The 18,787-nt window shown below is 39.7% G+C and overlaps 1 protein-coding gene across 2 annotated transcripts in view; it reads right to left on the reverse strand.

The window, feature by feature from the left end:
* The window catches only part of UNC13C (unc-13 homolog C), a 387,958-nt gene that overhangs the window by 203,439 nt on the left and 165,732 nt on the right, over positions 1-18,787 (reverse strand). For both annotated transcript variants that reach the window (XM_077828069.1, XM_077828068.1), the window contains 3 exons: positions 16,733-16,902; positions 14,308-14,423; positions 12,049-12,212 (listed from right to left, as the gene is read on the reverse strand). In XM_077828069.1, coding sequence (XP_077684195.1) covers positions 12,049-12,212; positions 14,308-14,423; positions 16,733-16,902 — 450 coding nt within the window. The remainder of the gene's footprint in view (positions 1-12,048; positions 12,213-14,307; positions 14,424-16,732; positions 16,903-18,787) is intronic.

Consider the following 18,787-nt stretch of genomic DNA (forward strand, 5'->3'; position numbering starts at 1 on the left):
GAAGGATCCAGTGGGGACAGGAGGGTGAGCAGAAAGCAAGCAGCCTTCCAGGAGGTGTTTACAAGGGTGCCATCATGTTGCCAAAAACTCTTATGAGTTGATGCCAGTCTCTCAACACAAGGTATTTTCCTTGGAGCCCCAACTTCTGGAGTGATGTGATTACATGACAATCTTAGCTTTCATTCAGAAAAGCTAACTTTCTAGCCCTCGTGGCTGTTGAGAAAAGCTCAAAAATATGAACCCAAGGGACTCAAAAATCAGGAGGCAAATATAAAACACACAAAATTGAGTATTTTTAAATTTTCATTATTTTTAAGCTAATCTCATGATTTTTGTGGGCCTGAGGCATGATTACTGAATGCTTGGTTTGGCACTGGTGTTACTCAGTTTTTACCCAGGAAAACTCAAACCTCAGGGATTGGGCCTTTGTAAATTCTTTGAGAACGCTATATAAATTATTATTAATAATTAAAACAAAAATGCCTGCCAAACTCCTGTGAGGAAGACCTCAGTGGTGTGGCATTAAGAGGCATGTTGGTGACACATCAGTTTAAACCTGCACCAATCACTATCTGCTTCATGAACACATCAGGGAATAAGAGAAGATAGAAACCTGCAGCACCAACAAGGCAGACACTTGGTTGAGGAGACTGTTCCCATTGCCATTACCATCTTTTGCTACCTCCACATTACAAGTCTCAGGCATCAAGAGTCAGGAATCCAGGATCAGGAGTCAGACTTAAGTGTATCTGATCTCTGATACTGGACCTCTTTTACATAACTCCTGAGATGTTCTAAAATGGACACTATGTGTAACACCAACAGACCCCGGTCATGGACAGGCGGGATCGAACCTGAGACCTCTGGAGCTTAGTGCATGAGCCTCTAGCACATGATCTAAAAGCCAACGGGCTGTTAGTTAAGGCTGTAGAGCAAACTCATTAATCTCTCTAAGTGGTCTCAGTGCCACTAGATGGGACAGAACGCCACACCCAGGAGGTGTGTGGGTTACACATGCATCTCTAGACACAGCTCTTCCCCACTAGCCTTACCCAGTCAGGAAGGATATTAGTGAGTGCTACAGACATTTGAGCTTGAATCAGTGACTTGTATCCCATTGATTTCAGGGCAAAATCATCACAACCTGAGTCAGAATAAATTCCAGTGTATTCCCAAATGCTCCAACCACCAGTAAATGCTCCAACCATATGGCTTGTCCTTATTTTAGTTTAAAACATTTTAAGTTTTCTTCTAAAAGAATATAACACAAAAGACGTAATCAACTGACCCTTGTAATTGAAATGCAATCGGCTGGAAAAAATGATTATACTGCAATTTTCTAACGCTCTACAGCAACTCATTCAAGACAAGTGACTTTATAGTTTTGTTTTAAAATCACGACTTCCAAGAAACAAACAAGTCATTAATTTGTGCAGCCACAAAAATCTTCAAAAATACCCAACCTTCTATTTAGTTTTTGTTATTTTAAAATATGTTGTGCCATTCTTAATAGCTGAGAACACAGAGGATTCAGGCACAGTGCAGGGTTAGTGCGCTCTGGGATGAATCCATCCCCCATTCCCAACCGTGAGCCAGGCTGTGGGGCTGGAACAGTTGGTGAAGCCTCCTGCGGCAGATGCTATGGGACTCATGTTTAGAGCTGAGCAAATAACTGATTTTTCAGGTCGCTGGCAGTTCAAATAAAAAAATGAATTTGGTCAAACCAAAACTGACATTTTTCAGGATTTTTGGTGAAGCAAGAAAGTCAGAAAATTTTTGTTTAGATTTATTAAAAGTTAAAAATGCCCAAAAAGTAAAAGAAATGAAGGGCTAGATATTTACAAGTGCCCTTGTGAAACTAGACCCCATTGTTTTTTTCTTGGCTGACATTATTCCGTGAATGTGTCCAATTTGTTAATAGTTGTCCCAAAACTGCAATTTTGATGAAAAATTTCACCCACTCTACTCAGATTCAAGTGATTCTGGGGTCCCCTCCCTTGCCCGGCCCCACTGTGTCCTTCCATGTTTGACTGTGCAAAGTTGGGGTAAAGACCCTTTCCCAGGGCTCCTCCACTACTAAGAGTCTGAGTATTACACTTTCACTTTGAGTAGCACTTACTCATATCAGTAGTAACACTGATTTCAACTGGACTACTCCTGTGATTCAGTGCTACTCAGAGTTGAGTAAAGGTTCCAGAATTGGGTTCTTTGCTATCATCAGCTGGTTTCAACCATTCTGAATCACAAAGTACTTTAAAATGATGACAATCTATCCGGTAAATACATTCTAATGTTTAATCAATTAAAGATTTATTTTTCACTTTTAAATCCCCTTTATAATAAAAGGGAAGCTAAAGAATTATGCCAATTGAAAGTCAATGGGATTTAGGTTCCTTCATTACCTAAATCCCTTTTTAAAAGGTGTTGGAATGCTGAGTAGATCAATGCCTATATACTTTAAAAATCTGGGTCTAACACTTGAAAACCTGAATTAAACTGGTCATCATCATATTGATCGTACCTCTCTAAGGCCTAAGCTCAAGTATTTCGTATGCAGTATTTATACTATTTTTGTATGACTATCTGAGAAAGTTCATGTAATACTCCTCATACAAGTAGGCTAAAAAACTCCAACTCTATTTACTAATCAGAATGGGTTTCTTGGCATTAGGAGTCCAAAAGAATGAAAATGGGTTTAAGCAGTAAAAAAGGAGGAAATGGAACACATGCATCAACTAAAGTAATTATGAAACAAATCCTGGAACGTGTTCCAAAAATGCCGATGTGCAAATATAACTAGTTCCTTAGCAGGTTACCTTATGGACTTTTATTTTAATGCTGTAGGTATTACAACCTGGCACTAACCTTAACAACATTACGGCAATGGTATTTACGCAAAGTCACACTTCTTAAAGATTTATCCTCACTTTTCAAAAATAAAAAATAAAAAGTATGTTAAAAAAATAAAGTGCAGCAGGTCTTTGAACAATATCAGCAATGCATTAGGCACAAGCACTGCACACAGCAGTTTGTCTTTCTCCAGCTATTGTTTTACTGAACAAACATTTTGCTAGTGCAAGGAATTTTTGCAGAACTGACAAACTTGGTATGTTTTCTTACATACCAAGACAGAAAAAAAGAGAGCAATTATAAAATATAAAAAATGGAAATATGAATGCATGTTTTGCCTATGTTCCAGGCCATTAAAAATAAGTGGCTGTTCATCTTCATAAAAAAAATCTTTCAATATTCCAACAGTACAGAGCCAACATCGTCTTTCAAAAACAAATGCAATAATTAAAAATATGTATTTTTTTAAATCTATCCTTGGAGGTGCATTTTTGGCTCTCTCTGACACTGGAGAGAGCCTACATTTGCTCAAGGAGCAGAATTTTCCCCAATGTCATTCTTTGATTTAATTACCTGGGATACTACAAAATGATTGACAGTGGGGGCGTAGTAGGTATCTCGAATGAGTTACTGCATTTGCCTTTCATTTCTAGAGACCTTGATTCAAAGCAGAGCTGAACAAACGAATCCAACTATTTTTACATATGAACCTTTTCATAATTTTGTTTCAAGCTGTTGCACAATTAAAATTTCTGTCAAATTGCTAGATTCACATCAGTAACAGGGTAAATGAGAAATTTCTCATGATTTTGATGGGAAGTAACATTTAACTGATTTTTTTTTCTTTTAAATTTTGCATATGCAGTTGGAAATAGGCAGATTTTTGAGAGAAAATGGGCTAAGAATAAAATTTCACTTTTGTGAGAGAAACTGAGCCATTAAAAAAAATTTTGGAAACCTCCATTTTCCAAGTTTTTGAAATTTGTTTCAGTTTCTTTGCTCACTTCTAATTAACCTCTATCTTAGGGTCACAAATGCAAATGACATTTATCATCTCATTCTGCATCCCATTTTTCCACAACAAAAGACCCACTCTAGTTTAGATTGAGATTACGTGATCAGCCCTGAGAAAGGGCGATGCATTACTCCACTCCCTGGAGCAGCCTGGGCTAGAGATTGTGACTCAATCACACTCTCTGTTCTGGCTCCCCAAGGAGAGAGTAAATTGCACCAGAAGTAGGTTCCGTGCAGTTCTTTGGCACAGTTATTCTGGCCAGTGCATTGGGGGTAGTGTGAAGGTCCTGTCCCACCTCCACCATATTCAGCCCACCTGCACAGAAGGGGTTTCATTGTGGCTCTGAGGGGCCTGCTTCCCCTTCCACACTGTTACCCACAATGTAGGTAACACAGGCAGGGTATTGAGGGAGTGTCAAAAAAGCCAGGCCATAATTTGGCACTTAAACATTAAATATAAATGGTAGTGCCTGCTCAAGAAATGCCCAGGATGCTGAAGGTCCATATCAGGAAGATTGGTTTAAATCAGTTCATTCAGTTCTTCATTTTCAAGAGCAATATATTCATTCACCAACGTTAAAAAGGAAGAAATTGCAATAAGGAGTTCAAGACTTAGAAATCATAATACTTTTATTATAATGAAAATGTTACTCTCACTCTAAAACGGCTGTTCATTTAACAATACATGGAAAAAGACTTTAGAAATAAGAGTCCAAAGTGCTAAGAGTCTGGTTTTTGGAATGGAATAAATTTAAATTGTTCTTAGCACTTCATAGACTGTAAATTGCAAAATTTGCTGCAATTCTCCATGGGCAATTGTTTAGCAGAGTTACTTTTAACCTACAATTCACTGTCATAATATTTTATCGAATATCTATGGCTTTTTGTTATTCTCTCCTGTCATATTGTTTTGATTTTCTGACACAGATTAACTCCATCCTAGATGTTTAAATCACATGCCATTGTAAACTTTAGGTACATCTAGCTGTGTGCTTTGCTCAGCGGGAGTTGATAATAAATTTGCATAAATATACTATACTATGTAAAGTAAAAAAAAAAAAAAAATCTAAAAAGAGATCTTCGACAGTCATATCTTTTGGAAGTCAGAACACATTAATCAAATTATAAAACTATAAAATCTGGTCATTAAAAATTTTATAGGAGGAAAGAGATTATCAGACAAGACAAGTTCTGGTTACTACTAGACATACTGATCCAACTCCTCTCATTTAGAGACCATTGATACAATTCCATATACTTCACCAGAGATGTACTAATGTAAAAGAACTAGGAGTTGAGCCTGCAAACACTTATGTATATAATGTTATTCCCCTGAATTCAGTGGGACTGCTTGTAAGTATGAAGTTGAAGGGTCAGTGCCACATTCAAGAGCCTCAAGTCCTTGATTCTGGCTAAGCAGTACATTGTGTGAATCAGAGGGGGCAAGGAGGACAAAGGTTGCTTTACTCTGCCTTTCAGCCCCCTAGTTCCTAAAACCAGCTTTGAGCTGATTAAGCTGCTAGTGAAAGTTAGAGAAACCTCAGTGCTGCTCTAAGTTACAGCAGCTGGCAATGTTTCTCAAAATGCCCATTCTGACAGCTGTGGACTGCCAGAAAGCAGTAGTGCTCTAGTCACGCTCCTTCCCCGGGCAAGCTACACATGATTTAGGCCAATTTGATGGTCCGCTTTACACAGTTGGAGTAAGGAGGACATAGAGAGAACTAGGATCTGGCCCAAGGTGTGGATCTCAGCCCTTTAATTCCTTAGATCTGGAACTCTCACTGAAGTGGACTGTTTCTAGGAGTATGGATTAATCACACAAATTAAGCTTTGTAAACTTAGTCCTAGGTTTTTTAAGGTCAGCCATAAGATAAATTTCCTTTTATTAACCAGGTTAAATTGGTATTTTGCTTTGGGGGGCCATTTTCAGCCATTTTGCCCAGTGCATCAAGTGGCCAAAGCACAGGGGGGAATGGTATAGGCTAGACGAATGCCTTCGGATGTATTTCACAAATTACACCGTATAAGGATAGACCGTATTATCAGATAAAACAAATCAAAATGCAAATATCTCAGTTATTTTTTAGAATGAAACTACAGGCTTTAGAAATGCTTACATTTGTCCACAGCACGGTTAAAAGGCACTGGATTATTAACATCAAGCACTTTGGCTTCAATTTTGCAATAAAATTAGCTTGGTGTCAAAACAATTTTAAAAAGCTAAATGCAGTTTCCTTACTGTACCACCATAGTTGAAATTTAAGTATGTAACATTTAAATTGCTGTTAATGAGGGATCTTAGTGGCATATTTTCAGTAGCAGCAGATCTGCAATAATAGTCTTATATTGCAGGGTTTTAGAAAATTAATAGAAGGAAACTCATTTGAAAATATAAAATTTCTTCTATTGCCTTTTTAAGTGTTATTAGATGACATTTTTCTTTTTCACAAAAAACTGCAAGACAAATGGGTGACTAAGTATACTAGCACTGTAACAAATATGACTTGAGAGGTGGAGCCAAAGCACCCAAAGGAGATGGGGAATAAAGGTCACGGTCTACTTTCTTGATCTTACATTCCACAGAAGAAACCTCATGCTGGTCCAAGGAATGAGGAAATGCAGTTTGTAGCTTCCTGATCCTGAAGCTGCTAGGGTCCAGCTTACTCCTGGCATTGGTTAGGACAGCCCAACACTCGGCTGCCATGGTAGCTATGGTCCTGTGAGCACCTGAAAATAGCTGGAGCATAGGAATGACTGGCTATTCCTCCTCCCTGTTCCCAACATGACCCTCTTCACCACCCTGGCCTACTCTGGGAACCCCCCCCCAGACACACGGTAAATCACCTGTTCTAGAGATTCTGAGTCTGTCAAAGAGACTCCCTACATCAGGGGTATTTCCAGAGTGTGGCTTGCAGTCTGCTTTTAGCTATTTTTCTTGGTGTATCTTTGTGGCCAAAGCACAGGGGTGAATTCCCCCTAAAGCCACGGAAAGAAGAGCCTTCGAACTAAGGATCTGACCCTACTTCTTTTGAAGTGAATAGCAACATTTCTGTTGACTTGAATGAGAGCTGGATCAGGCAGCAAGCTAAGAAAACTCTCAGTTGCTTGGTGGGTGGCATGGTGCTACTGCATCTGTAGCCAAAACCTGGGGCCTGATTTTCAGAGGTGATGACATCCCACTGACCTCATTTGGAGTATGGCTGCTCAGAATCACTAAAAACCAGGCCCATTGTCTGTATGTGTTGCCAATGGGCAGAGGCGGATTACCATTTTGTGGGGCCGTGGGCTAGAGCAAGTGGAGGCCCCTCCCCACCCATTCCATCTGCAGTCGTCTCCACCTTCTTCCCCACATGCTCCTGCTGGGCCATGGAGGCTTGCACTGCTCCGCCGGCCCGGCCCTCCTACGGGGGAAGCCCTCACACCCTGACCCGCTCCCCTACAGAAGCACTGGGAAGGTGGAGTGGAGTAAAGGGGTGCCCACTTTTCTGGGGCCCCCGGGCACGTGTCCCATTGGCCTAGTGGTTAATCCACCACTGCCAATGGGCAACAAGACCAACTAATATCTAACTAATACCACTAAACTAGCACAGAGAAGCAGGCAGACACTGCAGGGATTCCATCTTGCTGGCATAGTCAATAAGAAGGAACTGAGGGATGATGGGACCCACTCTGTCCTTTATGCCCTCTGATAGGAGCGTGCCAGGCTATCTGGGCTATGTCTGCACTACATACCACTGGTGTCATCGTGCAGCATATGTCTAGCTACATGCTGCAGGTGAAAAGCAGGCTGGTTCCACACTGGGATGCATAGCTATACTTGCCAATGAAAGGCTCTGGCAGAAGGGATGCAGCTGGGAAACACTTCAGCAGCGCCTCACTCTGTTTGAGCCTTTCCCTGTTGCCTCCATCTACCATCAAAGCCAGTCTTTCCTGTGGAAAGAAAGGGCCCGAGCAGCAGGGAACTGCCAAAATCCTTCCCCACTCTGGATCCTTTTCCCCTGCCAGAGAGCAGCAGAGAAGGATTCCAGGGGCAGGGAGGTGGCAGAGCCTTTCCCTGTTGCCTCCCCCGACAGAGCTTTTCCCCATTGCAGGAGTCTTTACTTGCAAATTCAATACAGACATTTTTCAGTGAAAGGTTTCTAACTGATGCACATTGATCCCGCAGTGAAATAACCACTCAAGCCCAAGGGGTAGTTAGAAGGGAACTTTGTGACAGAGAATCAGACCTGTTTTTTTCTGAGAAAGGTTCTAGCAGTGGGGAGGCAGTAAGACCTACACTGCTAATAAGAGCAGTGTAGACAGGGAGGCACAACTTTGGTGACTAGAGAACATGTAGGGTATGTATTCATCTACATACCCACACCCTTCAGACAAGACTTTTTTTGCCTAAACTGTGCCTCACCAGCTTCACTGCTAGCCTATTTATGCCTGTGCTAGGGGGACTTTGCAGGTATGTTCTCTATACTCTGCACGCTTCTTTCAGTGGTGTGGACATACCCCTAGCCTGCAGATGCAGCCCCAACCGACCCTATAGGCCAAAAGAATCTGATCTTGCACACACGGACTGCATGCACACCCAAAAGGAGTAGAATCCATGGGTACAATCACTCAAAGAATCAGTAGCTCAATACAGGAAGGCATGGTTATGGTGAAGGAAGAGTAGCTGGAGGAGCTGCAGAGCTGCAGCTCTGGAGACAGGAGTTTATGACTGACATACAGAACAGCTATTGCACCAGCAATGGCTTTGCAATCCCACTGCCCCATCCCCAGCCATTGTACCTCAGATAGGGTTGCCAACTTTCTAATCGCACAAAACCAAACACCCTAGCCCCATGCCTTCCCCGAGGCCCTGCCCCTGCTCACTACATTCCCCTCCTTTGGTGGCTCGCTGTCCCCCACCCTCACTCACTTTCATTGGGCTGGGGCAGAGGGTTGGGGTGCAGGAGGGGGTGAGGGCTCTGGGGTGGGGCTGGGGTGCAGGAGGGGGCTCCAGGCTGGGGGGGGCGGGGCTGAGGGATTCGGAGTGTGGGAGAGGGCTGTGGGTTGAGGTGTGCGAGGGGGTGAAGGCTCGGGGCTGTGGGTGCAGGCTCTGGGGTGGGGCCAGGGATGAGGAGGGGGCTCTGGGTTTGGGGAGGTCTCGGGCTTATCTCGATCAGCTCCCGGTCAGCAGTGCAATAGGGCTAAGGCAGGCTCCCTGCCTGTCCTTGCACCACGCTGCGCCCTGGAAGCAGCCAGCAGCAGGTCCAGCTCTTAGTTGGGGAGCGGGGTGGGAGGGGGAAGATGGACAGGAGGTTCTGCGTGCTTCTTTTTCCCACAGGCACAGCTCCCCAGCTCCCATTAGCCGCAATTCCCTGCCTTAGCCCTGCAGCACTGCTGATCAGACTTTTAACAGCGCGGTCAGCAGTGCTGACCGGAGCCACCAGGGTCCCTTTTCTACCTGGCATTATGGTCAAAAACCAGACACCTGAAAGCCCTAACCTCAGACCTTTCCTGGAAGGATCAGGTCTAAGGATGAAAGGGTGTCTTTGGCCACTTAACCTCTCTGAAGAGAGCAACAAAGGTATTAATCAGTACCAGCTGTTGTGCTTTTTGTGAATTTTACCAAAAGAGACTAAATGGACAGAGTCTGCAAACCAGAGCTTGGAGTGTTAAATGCTTACAAAGTGTTCCTCTGAGCCAAGTAATTACATTCAAATTCTCTTTCTGTTGTATACTGGAAAACTGCTTTTCTTTTAGACTGAAGATATATTTACCACATGAGATCTGCTCTTTATTCTGATTTCTCAATTCTCCAAAGCAAGAAACTGCAAAATTTCTCTTGGTTGTTAAAGATACTCCACAAAAAAGATGTCTTTTCATAAACACAAGCAAAGCCAATTGATGATCACCCCCAAAGAAAACTCCCTGCATTAGAACTGCAGTATTTTTACCAAGATGCTTTCTTGAGCAGTGCACATACTCTTAAGAGTTGCCCATTAGATTTGGCTGAATAATTTACTACACAAAATTTACTTGATAAATTATCTGTATGAGCCATTCATTGTGAGCACACAAAATTTAAAACGTGATAGGTCATGATAGGCTTCTTTTCCCCGACTGGGTGATCATAATTCTTAGTCCCCAGTTTCTGGTGAAATTACTTGTGATTATGAATCTGAAATTCACATTCTGCAATATTCTACAATGTTTGCTTTACAATTTCTAGTTTGGAATTCCTGACAAAATCAGTTCATAGAATATTTGTAGATGGCAAAACACAAAAAGGGGACAAACCAATCTAGGCCAATTCATAAAAAATAAAGTGAATGAAGAGTCTTAGAAAATGTGTTGCAGTGTTTGCTCGGTTCTGTTTCTCTTCCTTTTTTATTTCTATGGTGAAAATCAGCCTGTTGTTACATTATTTACCAATTGAAAATTGCGGTTTCCTCTTTAAATGAAAAAATCTTTCTATTTTTACTACTACTAAATGAAAACCTTAATCCAAAAGAACCAAACATACAACCCTAGCTTACATCACATTTGAAATCCAGAAAGAGTTAGATTTAAACAGTACTCTCAAACTTTCCAATAGATTTTTCATCTAGTCATCATGAACTAAAATACAAAAAAATTCAATAAAGACATTTTTCAGTGAAAGGTCTCTGACTAATGGACATTTATCCCCCAGTGAAATAACCAGTCAAACCCAAGGGGTAGTTAGAAGGGAACTTTGTGACAGAGAATCAGACCTGTTTTTTTCTGAGAAAGGCATCCCATCCCCAGGCCTTAACTCTCAAGAGATTATCATGGAGCAGAACCAGTATTGTTTTTGTTTTCATCAAGGAAGTGAAGGCAGTAGGAACCATACACAGCATTGTTTTATACTATAAAATAAAAGTCATTTCTCTGTAAATGACTTGATCCTAAATCATTTATGGGAAAATCGTACAATAGAAATAAATCTAGCTATAAAATTATAATAGTACATTAAGTAATAATTCACCTCTTTAAGCAAGAGGTAATGATGTACAAAGCTAATAGAAAGATAAAGGAGAGAGGGTAAATGAATCTAGTGGTTAGAGCAGGGAACTGGGAATCAGAGGTTTAGGTTCTATGTATGCACACTCTGTGCATGAGTTTCCCTACATGTAGCATGGATATAACAACATCAGAGGGGAAACGTAAGGTTTAACTAATTCATTTGTCCAGTGTGGTTTGATATCCTTGGAAGAACTGCACTAAACAAGTGCATTTAAATACAAAAATGCCCTTCTACCTTGCAGATAGAGATCCAGTACAATATTTAAAAAAAGCTGCAGTAAATAAAAGAAATAACCATTGCAATAGGTGGTGCCATTAAATCCTGTGATGAAAAACTTTGGGGTTTATGTGCCTTAGCATTAGAGAAGACAATTTGTTTTTAAAATATACTATCAAGAAATGGTGGAAACAAGATACATGCCCTGAATAATAATAATTAAAAAAAATCTATAACAGCAACTTTTGTAATGTCAGTGAATTTAATAATATTCATCTGGATTTCCATGAGCATGGTTGAAAGCAGAATTTGGTCCTTTTATACTGACGGATTTTCCACTGGGCAAATATACCGTAGATAATGGAGAATTATTCTCTTTTAAGCTCCAGACACAAAGCCCCTTAAATAAGAGGTCCTGTTCTAAAGTGACCAGAGCATATTTCAATTTAGATTATCTAGTGCAGACTACAAATCACCTACACGTTTTAGAAGTTGTGGTCAGCATACCCTGTATATATATAATTGTGAAAATGTACTGTTGTATTATTGACATCACCATTAAGTTTCCTGTACTTTTGGGACTGATGTTTTATCACTACACCTACTGATTTACTGATTAATCCAAAAATAATTTGGTCTGAGCCAAAGCCAAATGATGAAAATGAAAGTCTTTCCACTGACCTCAATGGGCTCTGGATCTGGCCCACAGAGATTATGACGGTGTATTGGTAAGTATACTCTGTGGATAAAAATAATAGCTAATAACACTTTTACATTTATACTGCTAACTGTGAAGTACTTCACTCTGAGTATTCTTTGAGAAATAGATTTAAGTGACAGACGTTTTTGATCAGGATTGCATGTGAAATGAAGAAACAAGAACGAAGGTTTTGAATTCTTCACTCCCCTCTGATAGATTTTTTAAAAATTAGAAATGGTATACTTACGTCATAGCTTGATAAATATATTCAATTCCATAACGCATTGCAAATTCATCTACAATTTCTTGTGCAGCAGCATCAAAGTACACCTTCCAGGCTTCATCTCCTTTCACTTCAGGGATTTTTACAACACCATTAGATTTAACTTCAGTCAAGTAATGGAACAGGTTCTAAAGGTAAGAGTTTTTTTCAAATTAATAGGAAATTTCAATATCTATGTGGCATTATGTAAGAATATTCTATATTATAAAAAAAATGAGTGTATTCATTAATTTCAAATGTTGTTTGCCTCTGCAATTACTAATACCAAACTAACCATCATTTGGAGAGGAAAGACTGAAGCTTTAAAAATACTTTTTTGAATGGAGCTCTGCCAATGCAGGCTAGTGATTCAACAACCTGATCTGTCTCCTTGACATAAGGTCATTTCAGTTAACCATTGCTGACAGAGACAATTCTAATGCTATACAAAATAGTGCAGGAACTTTCTCTTTTGTCTTATGTGCCCATGTTAATGAATTATATCATTATGTTATAATGCTCACTGAACTGTCCAGCAGCTTGAATTGATTTTTAACCAATGAATTTCAAGTTTCATGATTTAAAAATCCTGAGTTATAGGCAATTTGTAAAGAATACCTCAGCAATTACTCAAAGAACATACGGACATAGCAAAGATCAGGGTTTAGCAACCTTCACAGCAAGAGCTAGCATTTAATTTGCATTCAGTGACAGAATTTGTTCTTCTTTGATTGCCCTCCTTGCTTAGCTACAAACAAATCCAAAAAACAGGACTGTCGAATTCGGTTTCCTGGATATTTTCAATGACAAAAGACGACCAACAATTTTACCTTTACACAACCATTTCTCTTTAGCCCATGAGCATGTAGAAGGTGATCCTGCACTATTGATGTTAATGGAGTTCCGCCATTCACTTCAAAGTGAAGCTGATCTGAGCCATATACAACTTAGATACACACACTTGCATGAAAACAGGTGCTCAATGCAACTATACCTTAGAGACAATTTTGTAGATACCCTTTAGAGCTTTAGTACTGTACCTTTCATAGCACACCCTTACAAAGTCTATCTATTTTCTTGTGCTTTGGGGATAAAAATTAAATGGTGGGCCAGTTTGATGCAAACAGGATTTAACAGATACAGAGATGTTATCAAGTAGCTGCTGCTTTTATTTGTGATGAATTTTCTTTTAATTTATGTCAAAGGCTGCCTACTCTTGGTGCTGCTTGTTTCTCACCATCTTTCCCAGGAATTCTTCTGCCTGTCCTCATATGATTACATTTCTGGGACATTGCAGAACTATTGCACGGATATTAATGCTCATCTGCCCATGCTGCTGTACACTGTAAGGCACCCTTCAATGAATCAAAGGACGGGACAGACATAGATAACACAGATATTGTTCTCTGTTTACACAGAGAATGAAGAATCGTCCTCACTCTTCCACCCCCTATTTTTCATATTATCTATTCCCAATCACATCAAAGTCCTCATCAGGATCTAAAATTAGAAATATGCCACCCAAGTCAGTAGTTCAAATCTGAAAACAATACGGCATGAACGGGAGGAAAAAAAAGTCTAATATTTTATGGGATGTTTTCCTAATTCCATGTAAAACTCTGACAACACAATTTGATCCTGGACTTCTATTGTAGAGAAAGTCCAAATTAAACTAACCGGAAATCTGACTGAGAAAGAACTGACCAGTCAGGCCCCAGGAGGATAAATACTGCTCCCTATGGATTGCTATGGCCTGTGTGTCAACTATCCTAAACATTATATCACTGATTTCTCATGTCTCCCATGGATGATGTGGGAGCATATGTATTCTGGAGGGGGTTTTTTTGTGTGTGTGTGAGAGTGATAATTTAAAAATAAATAAATACAATCCTAGTATTCTTGATGACATTAACAAGCATGTGACTGGCATTTAAAATGTTGAGGGTAGAGAACTACAGAAGCAAAGCTTAGGAAGTCATGTGGCTATTTCACTTTTTTCTACTTTCTAACCATTTGGCAAGACTAATCTGCTGATGTAGTAGCATATCAGTCTCTCCTCCTTGGACTTTGAATTTGGTCATGAGATTCAATCACTAATACATATTTCAAGCATTTGAACTAAAACACCTGTTGCAGTGAAACTAAATGTATCGCTGTTCTAGTCTTCATAGCCCTATATTCTCTACTTATCTAATTTCTATGGAGCAAAATGATCTTGTACATGAACAAACTCCGCCAACATACCTCATGTAAATATGTGTATTGCACATGGTATGGAGCAACTTTCTCCTCTCCTTTTATTTCAACGTTGATTTTCAACCTAATGGCACCAGAGACAGCTGATTTATCTGTTCGTTTTTCTGAAGAAACAGAAAAATAATTGTTAATTATTACCAAGGATACATTTTTGTCAAAACAGAGAAAAAATAACTGCAGTTCCAAAAATTGCTTTGGTCCAAATAATGTTTTCTATGCCCCCAAAGTCCAGCTGTTGAGCACAACATGTATTGATTTTCATACTTAGGAATTTCTAATATAATGTCATTCTTGATATCTTTGTAAACATGAGCTCCCACATGGTCCAGGCTATGGAGCAGAATATTTTGCTGTGAAGTAAGAAATCTCCCATAATTTGTCACTCAAACAAACTCAAAATAGGTTGTACACAAACTTGTGTACTACTTTCTTTTCAAGGAAATGAGTTAATTCTCCTATTTCTTATTTACTATTTTATTATTATTGGTGCTTCCCCACGGGCATCTCCATCTTCAACATCCTCAAAGACATCCATGCCTGACAGGAAACTCCAAGTTCTGTGCATAGGTGTGATTCCTAAACTGGGGCTGAATCATACTGAAGAAAACATCTGGAGAACTTTGCATGAAGCCATCTATATTAGTCTATCTAGTTACTACTGCTCCTTGTGCGGACAGCTGTTCTTTGATTTCACCTATTATTATTCCAGCCCACTCCAGCAGTGCAATCTGACTGAACAAGCATTAAGACTTTTTTTTTAAAAAAATCTTCTGTACAGTGCTGTGAAATGAATCATGAATGAAGGGAATGGTATAAGGAGTAAGAATCTGGCATTCTTACTAATCCAATGCATTTCTTTTTTGAATCGTCCCCCCGCCCCAAAAAAGTGATGTGCGTGCATGTGGACTAAAATGACATATACCATCCTCCTTTTTAAGATATTACAATTAACAAGAGCCATCTATAAGGTTAATTGTAGAAGATAATTAAAAGCTTTGCAGTCTATGCTTTTTCTTTCTTCTCCAGTTATACAGTTATACAGTAAAGGTGTGTATTTTCAACATTAAATTGCTTCCAACCAAATCAGTTAAGCAAGAATTTTTGAGGCATTACTTTTATTAATTGAAAGACATTAAGGAAGTCTTTCAGGATGACAATGACTTGTTTAACTTATTAAAAACTACTCTGCATACAAATATAAAATAACACATGGCTAAAAGTTTTGTTTAATTTTCTGCAAAGAATCAAACATTTTTCTTTACATGTCTGTATATTTCAATGGACAATGAAACTTGAAGGAGAACAGTGGAGAAATAAAGGTATTACATTGCGCGATGAAGATCTTTGCCCAGAAAACACGTGTTCCAACTTTGGCAAACTCCCTGTTACATAATTTACCTTTTGCAAAGCAGGCAATCTAGATAAAACATTGTTATCATATTTACATTATCAAACAAATAGAGGAGGTACAACCATAGTGGATACAAACTTGCTTTCAGAAAAAAACCAATATTGCATGCTTATCTTTAAGTTAGCTAAAATCTACTTGCAAACATTAATTATTTGAACAAATACAAATTGGCACATTGTATGTAATCATGGGCCTAATTCTCATCTCTGATACATGGGTATAAATTAGAAAAGAGCTCAATGATAACAGAATAGGACAAGTGAAATGTCAAAGGAGAATTATGCCCAGGACTTTACATAAACATATATTAAATGATAACATGGTTATTATTTGATATTCAGTAAGCAAATGCTTCTATATGTTTTTCTGTGGCTCTTTGTAGATTCATTTCATGTACAATGAGGTGTGAATAAAGTGATCTGAAGTATTTATTTACACTATCCTGATAGCTGTAGAAAAACTATCTCATTTTGAATTAAATCAAAAATTTGTCTTTTGGAGTAGGCATTGCTTTAATTGGACTGCTATTCAATCTTTAAATAAAGTTTTATTTCTCTTAAGTGTGACTCAAAAGTGAGATCTAATTCCACCTTGACCTGAACCTGGAATCCAAAACTGAGTATAATTTTATATATTAAGATGGAGGTTGGCGGAAGCCCCTGGGTAGATATTGATGAACATGGAATTACCCACACTGTACACTTTTATCTGCCGCGTAGTCCCAGGCATCTAATAGTAAAGTTGCAACCTGATTAAAATCATATCAGTGTCTCCTGTCCTTCTTTTGGTGTAGCCGGACAATTATTTCTCTAAAATACTCAAAAGTGAGATCTAATTTCACCCTTTTAAACCTGGAATTCAAAACGGAGTATAATTTTATATATTAAGGGGAGTATTATTTTCATACAACAAATAACAAACAAAATGACAAAGTTCACAACAGTATACATGTTGAGATTTTGCCTAAACTAATTTTAAGTAGTAATAGAAAATGATTAATACCTAAGTTGTACCATACATCCATTTCTCCGCTTAGTGTTCTCACTTCAATTATTGTTTGTCCCAGAAAGTCATCGGATTCCTTTTTGAAATGTTGCTTTACTCTAGATTTAATATCATCATCTTCATCCCAGACTCTTACTTTTATTCTGTCTGTGGAGTTATGGCATTCACTGTAAAACAACACACAAGAAGATACAGGCCATGATACATTTTCCCAAACAGACTTGTGAATTACTCATTATTATTTATTAGTTATATTATTGTAGTGCCTAGGGACCCCAGTCATTGATCAATACTCCATTGTGCTAGGTACTGTTGAAACACAAAACAAAAAAGACAATCCCTGCTCCAAACTGCTCACAATATAAAACAAGAGACAACAGATGGTAGGGAAGCAATTAAAAAGGCAGGGAAAACAAACAGCAGTAGCCTTCAAAACACACCTACTTTCTTGAGGTATGCCTTACTTTCTTCCATGGACACCTCACCACTGGTGAATATCCCTCTCTATGGGAAAAAGTCCAGGGCAGCTGCAGCCAGGGAAGACACTGGCAGAGGGGCTCCATTAGACCCACTTAGCCAAAGTGAAGGGCCAGAAGAACCATAGGGGCCTGGAACTGTTGTGGATGCACAAAGTTTCCATGTGGATGTACATGGCCTCTCACGGACCTTCTGGGCACTGCAGAGATTCTGAGGAATCTGAGGGATATGGGGGAGGGGCAGGAGAGGAGGGAGGTGCCCCACAGTATATTACGTGAGAAAGGAGAGGCAGACTTCATACTGTCCTGATGCAATGACAGGACAGAAAACTCAGAGAGGGAACTTTGCAGAGATTTCCTCCCATCAGCTCCTATAATAAAGCCCATCAAGTTTACAGTTACTTATTTCTCTAACCACTAGCCAACTGTTGCTCAGTCTTGGCTTTTTAATGTCATCAGTAGGAATCCTCAGGTATAGAAGTCTGCAGAACCATGATCAAGCTGCAGTGTCAGGTTATAGGCAAGCTCACTTTTAGGACACTCTAGCTAGACTGATGCTTGCTTTCCATTATTTGTAGAAGCAACTACGTTATTTCAGAGCTAAATCATTCCGTAATTCTACAAAATAGTTTTAAAATGTTACCTTAGTTTTAGTTAACCTGCAAAAAGGGTCTTAATTCAATAATAAGCCTGTATCTTTAGCATGGTCTGCTGGAGTAGGCATGAGAATGGTTGCAGATTTGTAGTTTGAGTTCCAATCCCAGCTCTACCATTAATTGACAGTGTGTCTCAGTTTTTCCAGTATTAATATGTGTGACGTTCCCCTGGTGTTATCTGGACTGGTGATCTGCTAGGTCACTCCAATCCTTGACTCTGGGAGCCAGCCTTACCCTGCTCTGCTGTGAGAACCCCCACTCCCGGGATGTTCCTGCACAGCCTCTGGCATGTAAGCTGCTCCCAGCTACGTTAGTGGGCACTTTTGGCCACCTGCTGCTTTGATTGTGAAACTGAATGACACTAGCCAATATCTCTGGTCCCAGACACAACCCTGGGAACCTCCATCTTGCAGTGTCCAGTTATGCCTGCTGGGCGCTGCAAGCCTATATGAGCTTGTCAATTTAACAGACATTGATATGCACCACGTTTGTTATCCCAAGGGGAGTCTCTGACATGCTTCAAATCAAACGCACTGCTTCAGGTAGAATAAACAAATTTATTAACTACAAAGACAGATTTTAAGTGATTATAAGTCAAAACACAAGAAGTCAGATTTGGTCAAATGAAATAAGAGCAAAACGTATTCTAAGCTGATGGTAACACTTTCAGTGCCCTTACAAACTTAGATGCTTCTCACCACAGGCAGGCAGGTTGCCCTTCAGCCAGGCTCTTCCCTTTGATCAGAGCTTCAGTCGCTTGGTGGTGATGTCTGTAGATGGAGGTGGAAGAGAGGAAGACCATGGCAAACGTCTCTCCCTTTTATCATGTTCTTTCTTCCCTCCTGGCTTTGCCCCCTCTCCTTCAGGGTCAGGTGAGCATTACCTCATCGTAGTCCCTGACTGACCAAGGGAATGGAGTC

The sequence above is a fragment of the Eretmochelys imbricata genome, chromosome 10, assembly GCF_965152235.1.
Source record: "Eretmochelys imbricata isolate rEreImb1 chromosome 10, rEreImb1.hap1, whole genome shotgun sequence".
Lineage (NCBI taxonomy): Eukaryota > Metazoa > Chordata > Testudines > Cheloniidae > Eretmochelys > Eretmochelys imbricata.